Source organism: Mycetomoellerius zeteki, unplaced genomic scaffold (genome assembly GCF_001594055.1).
Source record: "Mycetomoellerius zeteki isolate Tzet28-1 unplaced genomic scaffold, Tzet1.0 scaffold223, whole genome shotgun sequence".
Lineage (NCBI taxonomy): Eukaryota > Metazoa > Arthropoda > Insecta > Hymenoptera > Formicidae > Mycetomoellerius > Mycetomoellerius zeteki.
This window is the reverse complement of record NW_017257198.1, coordinates 1,913,965-1,921,355: the sequence shown is the minus strand read 5'-3', so window position 1 is coordinate 1,921,355 and position 7,391 is coordinate 1,913,965. Positions and strand designations below refer to the sequence as shown.

The 7,391-nt window shown below is 29.2% G+C and overlaps 3 protein-coding genes across 4 annotated transcripts in view; 2 read left to right on the top strand and 1 right to left on the bottom strand.

Moving 5' to 3' along the window:
• The window catches only part of CPSF1 (cleavage and polyadenylation specificity factor subunit 1), a 10,096-nt gene extending 7,610 nt beyond the window's left edge, over nucleotides 1–2,486 (top strand). The window contains 6 exon segments of the mRNA XM_018448582.1: nucleotides 1–213; nucleotides 291–443; nucleotides 521–697; nucleotides 1,666–1,939; nucleotides 2,042–2,171; nucleotides 2,266–2,486. The exon segment at nucleotides 1–213 is cut by the window's left edge and continues 15 nt beyond it. Of these exon segments, the coding sequence (XP_018304084.1) occupies nucleotides 1–213; nucleotides 291–443; nucleotides 521–697; nucleotides 1,666–1,939; nucleotides 2,042–2,171; nucleotides 2,266–2,452 (1,134 nt within the window). The 3' untranslated portion in view covers nucleotides 2,453–2,486.
• A 598-nt stretch (nucleotides 2,487–3,084) lies between these two features.
• Nucleotides 3,085–5,039, top strand: LOC108723100 (EF-hand calcium-binding domain-containing protein 2). 2 transcript variants are annotated; one of them, XM_018448593.1, is made up of 5 exons: nucleotides 3,085–3,243; nucleotides 3,609–3,725; nucleotides 3,817–3,937; nucleotides 4,042–4,252; nucleotides 4,966–5,039. In XM_018448593.1, the coding sequence occupies exons 1-5, from the start codon at nucleotides 3,159–3,161 to the stop codon at nucleotides 4,972–4,974; spliced, it is 543 nt and encodes a 180-aa protein (XP_018304095.1). In that variant the 5' UTR covers nucleotides 3,085–3,158; the 3' UTR covers nucleotides 4,975–5,039. The 2 variants fall into 2 exon arrangements, with proteins under 2 accessions (XP_018304095.1, XP_018304094.1); XM_018448592.1 differs by lacking the exon at nucleotides 4,966–5,039 and adding an exon at nucleotides 4,390–4,556.
• LOC108723099 (delta(3,5)-Delta(2,4)-dienoyl-CoA isomerase, mitochondrial) lies at nucleotides 4,710–6,726 on the bottom strand. The gene is made up of 7 exons (XM_018448591.1): nucleotides 6,570–6,726; nucleotides 6,052–6,199; nucleotides 5,881–5,969; nucleotides 5,655–5,782; nucleotides 5,218–5,498; nucleotides 4,990–5,116; nucleotides 4,710–4,857 (listed from the first exon to the last, which is right to left on the bottom strand). The coding sequence occupies exons 1-7, from the start codon at nucleotides 6,613–6,615 to the stop codon at nucleotides 4,759–4,761; spliced, it is 918 nt and encodes a 305-aa protein (XP_018304093.1). The 5' UTR covers nucleotides 6,616–6,726; the 3' UTR covers nucleotides 4,710–4,758.
• Nucleotides 6,727–7,391: the final 665 nt, after the last annotated feature.

Below are 7,391 nucleotides of genomic sequence, written 5' to 3'. Positions count from 1 at the left end.
TATCCGTCTCAAGAACAATTTTCCATTGTTCTATTTTCTCCAGTTTCATGGGAAACTATTCCCAATACAAAAATCGAATTGGACCAATGGGAACATGTCACGTGCTTAAAAAATGTATCTTTGGCTTATGAAGGAACGAGATCTGGTTTGAAAGGTTATATAGTATTAGGAACAAATTATAATTACGGCGAGGATATCACAAGCAGAGGACGAGTAAGTTATATATTTATATCAAAAATATCTTTAAGCTTCATCAATTTTCAATGTGATCTTATTTTAAAATTTTTCAGATACTTATATTCGATATAATTGAAGTAGTACCTGAGCCTGGCCAGCCATTAACCAAAAATAGATTTAAACAGATTTATGCAAAGGAACAAAAGGGACCTATAACTGCTATAACACAAGTATCAGGATTTTTGGTATCAGCTGTTGGACAAAAAGTATTATATTCCTGTTAAATTTATTTCTATAAGAATTATATTTATTGTAAATAGCATTAAAAATTGTTTCATTGCAGATTTATATTTGGCAATTAAAAGATAATGATCTTGTTGGAGTCGCTTTTATCGATACTCAAATCTACATTCATCAAATGCTTAGTATAAAAAGTCTAATTTTGATAGCTGACGTCTATAAATCCATTAGTTTGCTAAGATTTCAAGAAGAATATAGAACACTTTCTCTTGTCAGCAGAGTAAGTATTATTTACTAATTTTGAATTTACATGCATTATACAGGGTGTCTCAATAACTATTACCACCTGAAATATCTTCTAATCTGTAAGGTGTAGAGAAAAATTTATATAACCAAAATTACACGATATAAAGGGGTTATCATATGGTGATAATAATTTTTGTCCAGGTGGAGGCACTTCGGAGATTTCAAAGTCAACTTCGTTTTTTTAAATGGAATTATATGAATTTTTTTACACAATATGATTCCTCTAATTATTCTGCATAAAAAAGTATTAAGATCATGGTACCAAAAAATCAATAGTTTACGAGATATTTTATATCCTATTCTGGCACATATTGACATAAAATGTTAAATAACTTATAAACTAATATTTTTTTTATAATTGTTCCTTAATATTTTTATAAACAAAATAATGAGATGAATTAATTGGTGTAAAGAAAACACATAGTTGCTTTAAAAAAATATGGCTGCAAAATGGATAATTTTTTAAATAAGCAACTATGTATTTTCTTTATCCCAATTGATTCATCTCATTATTTTGTTCATAAAAGTATTAAGGTACGATTATAAAAAAATTATTAATTTACGAGTTATTTAACATTTTATGTCAATATGTGCCAGAATAAGGTATAAAATATCTCGTAAACTATTGATTTTTCGATACTTTTACCTTAATACTTTTATATGCAAAATAATTAGAGGAATCATATTATGTAAAAAAATTCATATAATACTATTTAAAAAAACGAAGTTGACCTTGAAATCTCCGAAGCGCCTCCACCTGGACAAAAATTATTATCACCATATGATAGCCCCCTTTACATCATGTAATTTTGGTTACATAAATTTTTCTCTACACCTTATAGATTAGAAGATATTTCAGGTGGTAATAGTTATTGAGACATCCTCTGTATACTTATGAAAAATTTTTTTTGCATTTAAAATATATAATTTATTCTATTACAGGATTTTAGACCTGCGGAAGTGTATACAATAGAGTATTTAATTGATAATTCAAATTTAGGTTTTATTGTAGCTGATGGAGAGAGCAATTTAGCTTTATTTATGTATCAACCGGAGTCCAGAGAAAGTCTGGGAGGTCAAAAGTTAATTAGAAAAGCGGATTTTCATCTAGGACAAAAAATAAACACTTTCTTTCGTATTAAATGTCGAGTCACTGATCCGGCAAATGATAAAAAACAGTTTTCTGGCGCTGATAAAAGGCATGTTACTATGTACGGTAAGTTCAAATATATATTTTAAAAATAGCGATATCTCTTTAGTGGAATATTTGTAATATTTAAATATTTTTTTGGCATACAAATTTCTTTTTACATTTTAGCATCCTTGGATGGTAGCCTTGGTTACATTCTGCCAGTTCCAGAAAAAACATATCGAAGATTACTTATGTTACAAAATGTATTGGTTACGCATATCTGTCATATTGCAGGCTTGAATCCGAAAGCTTATCGGCAAGTTTTAATTACAATTATATACAGATATATTTACTTACTAATTTAATTAAGAGTATTAATTGAGAGTATTATTATCTTTTCTTTTATTTAGCACATATAAAAGTTATGTACGAAATCAAGGAAATCCGGCAAGAGGTATTATTGATGGTGATTTAGTTTGGCGTTACCTCTTCTTACCCAACAACGAGAAAGCAGATTTAGCAAAAAAAATTGGAACGCGAGTTCAAGAGATTATCGAAGATATTATCGAGATCGATCGACAAACGGCCCACTTTTAATTGCAATTGTATTATATTTATGTAGCTATTATTTTGTATTTTTACATTAAATAGTGTAAGATATCTTTTAATCATTACCATATAAAATTCATCTACTGTTAAAGGCTTTCAAAGAGCGACTGACAAATTCATAACAGAAAGTGGAAAATGTAATCAAATATGTCGGTGCTAGATATGGCAAGAAATGTAAACATTTTTTTTCGATTTCTCTGAAACGGAGCAAAAACGAGCATATGTCTATAGGACTTTTTTTCTTAGTTTTTTACTCCTCTACACGCTCCCGAAGTTTTGCGATTTAATTTGGAAACACCCTGTATACTACCAGTACTGAAAATCTATAGTATGTGTAACGTGAACTATAGATTTTTAATATTGTATATTGGCAGTGTATATTGGAATACAACCTCTATAGAATATGTATGTACATCCTGAAATTATCACAATATATCCTGCAATTGTTTAATTCATGTATCATGTTATATTATTGATTGCATCTAAATTATTGCAATTTAATATCAAATAATAATACAAGCACAATTTATTAAATAATACAGGTATAATTTATCAAATTTTATTATATTTTATAAAAACTGATAGTATCCTTCATGATTTTTTTGCCATATAGACTGTGACAAATTTATTTATGCAAAATTAAGTAAGTAATAGAAATATTATTTCCATTATTGGTGAGGACATATCCTCCCAAATGAATCGACGATTTACGTTACCCTCATCGCCCAGAAAGAGTATCATTGAAAGACGGTTAACTTTACGAAGAGAAACTCAAAAATGTACGTACTAGTCAAAGATTTTGTAATTATTTATATAATATATTTATATAATAAAAATGTACAAATGTAAAATGTATTTTCTCAATTTTTTTAAACAAATATATAATTCATGAGAAGATAATTATGCGAGAAAGCTGTATTATAGACTAAGATTTCTCAGAGATTACAGTTTCATATTACTTATTGATCAAACAATTCTTGAAAGCTAATCATATCGAGTTCCTTGAAAATTGTTTTCTATTCTCTTTCTTTTCAAAAAATTTCGAAATTAGATTTTCTAAAATAATAGTAAGTATATCTCAATATTAATTTCTGTATATCAATTTAATAATCAATATTTTACAATTTTTATATTATATACTTAGTGGCTATCGAACCATCATTGTTAGAAAGAAGACTTTACGAAGCGTTTGATGTGTTTGATAATGCTAGGAGTGGAGAGGTAGATGTTAGAGATTTGGGAACTATAATTAGAGCATTAGGTGATGTTCACGATATAAAAATTCTAATAATTTTATACATTTCTTTTGTAGAATACATACAATTCAAATTCTTTTATTATTTATTTAACAGGATGTGTTATCACAGAAGCTGAGTTACAAGAAATTCAAGTAGAAGTTGAAGATGTTGAAAATAATTGCGTGCCAGTAAATAGATTTGTAGAATACATGAGTAAGGCAATCAATGAACGCAAGTACGGTTAAATAAAATCTTTTTCATTACCAAAAAAAAAATAAGTAGCCGATGTATGATCGAAAAATGGATAATATAACATAGTGATTTATATTCGGTACCTAGGTTTAAACCAGCAGAACCAGAAGAATTATTGAAAGCGTTCCAATTATTAGATCCTGAAAATCGCGGATATATCATGAAAAATGATTTAGAGAAATCAATTATGGAAATTGGAGAGCCATTTACAAAAGAAGAAGTGGCCGATATGATGGCTATAGCCTGCGACGCGGAAACTGGAAAAATTAATTATGAACATTACATCAATTTGCTAATCGTGCGTAAAAAAATATAGATTTATTTTTAATATTGCTAAGATTCTCCTTTTGACAGAAGTATACATTTTATCTGAAAGATTTGTCGTGTTATAAAATCTATCATTTGAGATCTTCATCCAAGATATACAAATTATAGGTAAAAATTCCTGAAGACATTAACGTATATAATATTGTTGATGAAATGGAAGCTGCGAAATTGGCAGAGCTGCCTGTAAAGCGCAGATGGGAAAGCATTTTATTTCAGCGAGATACTACCTGACATGAAAATATATGTATTATTTTAGTAGAAGTAATTTTCATAAAAGAGGGATATCAGTATAAAAAATGTTAAAATCTGTGATTAGAAAAGTTATATAAAGTTATTTTATATTTTGTAATATAAATACATTCCCAAAAAATACATATATCATTTTTATATCTAACATTAATATAACATTGATGTAAATAATATCGATGTGACACACATTGGAAGTATCAAGAACATTAAGCTCAAAAATGAAACAATTTATAACTTTGAAAATATTGGAGGATCACCTTTAACAGCCTGTGCCATAGCTGCATTTAAAAAATCTTCACTTTGAAGCATTGCCTTATTATGCATCGCCTATTGAAACAAATTCCAAAAATATTAAAACAACTTTTCAAGTATAAGAAAATATCTCATGTATTTATATTTATAACAAACAATAAATAAATTTTTATTGCATTTCAGGTGGAATAAAAAAAAAGCACTCACAATATGATCTAATCCCTCTTGGACGGAATGGTCTCTAGAATATATCAAACTCATTTTTGAACCTTGCACCGCAACTGGACTCTTGCTTGCAATATCTTCAGCAACTTCTATTGATTTATTCAATAAGCTGAATAGAGAATACAAATAATGTCATTAAAATTCACATCGCTCTATTTGAATAATCATTACAAACTTATATTTCTTGTTTCAGTGTATTTGTTATTTTACCTCTCCTCATTATCCAACATACGACTTATGAATCCACTTTCTAGTGCTTCGGCAGCTGGATACTTTCGCGCTGTATAGACGAGCTCTCTTACCAAACTGTCAGATCCCACAATTTTTGGAAATCTCTGAAGTGTACCTACATCGGCTGCCATGCCTATATCAACTTCTTTTATTTGAAAATATGCATTAGAAGAAGCATAACGTATATCAGCTGCAGATATCATGTCCATGCCAGCACCAATGCATGCACCGTGTACAACAGCTATTACAGGTTTCGAGCACTGTTAAAATTACTCTGTGTCGTTACTTTAATCATATAAGTTAAACAGATATAATGAAACATTCTCTCAATGAAAACTAGAATATAGAAAATACACCAATCGTACTTAATATATCGTTATGAATTATATTAATTATCTTTATGAATAACAAATTACCTTTTCTACAGCAGTAAATGAATTTTGATAATCTTTAATTTTAGACTCTATTAATTTAGATCTGCGTGCAATATCCTCATGTTCTGCTAAACTTTGACCCATATCCATCATTCCTTGCAAATCAATTCCTGCAATATCAGATTGTCAGATTATGAAATAAATTTTTTTCAGGGTTTAGATGAATACGTATGTAATACTCCTCTCTTATAGTTATTTTATAATTTACCTGTACAAAATGCCTTGCCAGCAGCTGACAGAATAACTACTCTGCAATCCGGATTCATTGACAATCCTTCAAAACATTCCTTAAATTCTCTAAATGAAAATAATTCATGAGAATATAAGAATTTTTTACAGTTTAATCATAAAATAACAGGAGTGATAAGAGATCACCTACTTCCACATAGTTGGATTTATTGCATTTAATTTCTGTGGCCTGTTTAACTTGACCATATAAACAAATGGTTTTGGGATAGTTATTACTAATGTTTTATATATCAGTGACATCTCCGTAGAATATCTCAGTGCAGAAGCAGCTTGTAAATCTGCAAGATGTCAATAACAAAGACATAATTATTGCATAATGGCTAGATTTCTATAACTAAAATTTATATAATAGAAAAAAATCTGTTTTAAAAATTGTTTAATTAAAAAAAATATAACAAAAAAGAAAAATTTGATCATATAATTAATTAAAGGTATACATATTATTAAGGGCTTTTAAAACAGTATGCTAAATAGTTTTGAAAAAACTATTACCTAAGCAGAAACACGAATTAAAACGACTCTAAAATGATCAAATGTGATTTTTCAAACATTTATGATTCATTTTAACATAATTTTGTTATTATGTGACTCGTTCCGATTAGAAAAGGATCTATTAGAAAGGAAATATTAATTATCTATATAACTTACATTTTCCTAATGATCCCAAACTATTTTTGACTATATTTATTGCCATGTGTTCGACAAACAGAAATAAAATACAATAAAGTCTGAAGCTAAAATAAAGTCTAAAAAGTATAAAGTACAAAGTACAAAAACATTCGTATACATGCACATACAGTGACACACTAATCAATTATACCGTGTTGCGTCGCAAGCTCCAACATACTCCTACCATAGCGCCTACTCACTTTATCAAGCGCGTTGGAATGAGTAAGAGCTATGGTAGGAGCATATTGGAACATGTTGGAGCATATGACGCAAAACCTTATATGTCGAATATTTCGATAAAAAGTAAGAAAAGGTTGTTCGCATTGCTTGTACTTTTTGCATTCAGCATTTTTGTTTTCCTTCTTTTCAACGTCCAAATATATATCTATCTCATTTTAAGTTCAAAAATTTTGAGAGATTTCAAGCCGCACGAACAGACCTAGGCCGCGTTCACACACTTTAAGCGCTTATAATCATCATTCTGTTTTTGACTTCTTTACGACCGAGCCTTAATCGAATTTAATACATCTATAGTTATGAAAATGGCCAATCATAGCTATTCTTCGGAATGCTGCATTCAGCGGACTCAACAGTTGAGTGCACCCATTCTGTTTTTGACTTCTTTACGACCGAGCCTTAATCGAATTTAATACATCTATAGTTATGAAAATGGCCAATCATAGCTATTCTTCGGAAGAATGGAATGACTGTGATTGGCCAGTTTTATAACTACGGATGTTATTAAACCTAGAGCTCTAGGGTGCTTTCCAACAAGCAACACAGTGCGACACAATGGCTGCG

What these genes read in the sequence shown, in the direction of transcription:
- LOC108723100 (XM_018448592.1), top strand. Translation starts at nt 3,159, where the DNA reads ATGAATCGACGATTTACGTTACCCTCATCGCCCAGAAAGAGTATCATT. An exon ending in ACGAAGAGAAACTCAAAAAT is followed by an intron (nt 3,244 to 3,608) that starts GTACGTACTAGT and finishes TTATATACTTAG; the next exon opens with TGGCTATCGAACCATCATTG. An exon ending in AACTATAATTAGAGCATTAG is followed by an intron (nt 3,726 to 3,816) that starts GTGATGTTCACG and finishes TTTATTTAACAG; the next exon opens with GATGTGTTATCACAGAAGCT.
- LOC108723099 (XM_018448591.1), bottom strand. Translation starts at nt 6,615, where the DNA reads ATGGCAATAAATATAGTCAAAAATAGTTTGGGATCATTAGGAAAAT. An exon ending in ATAAATCCAACTATGTGGAA is followed by an intron (nt 5,970 to 6,051) that starts GTAGGTGATCTC and finishes ATTTTCATTTAG; the next exon opens with AGAATTTAAGGAATGTTTTG. An exon ending in TGGCAAGGCATTTTGTACAG is followed by an intron (nt 5,783 to 5,880) that starts GTAAATTATAAA and finishes CTGATATTGCAG; the next exon opens with GAATTGATTTGCAAGGAATG.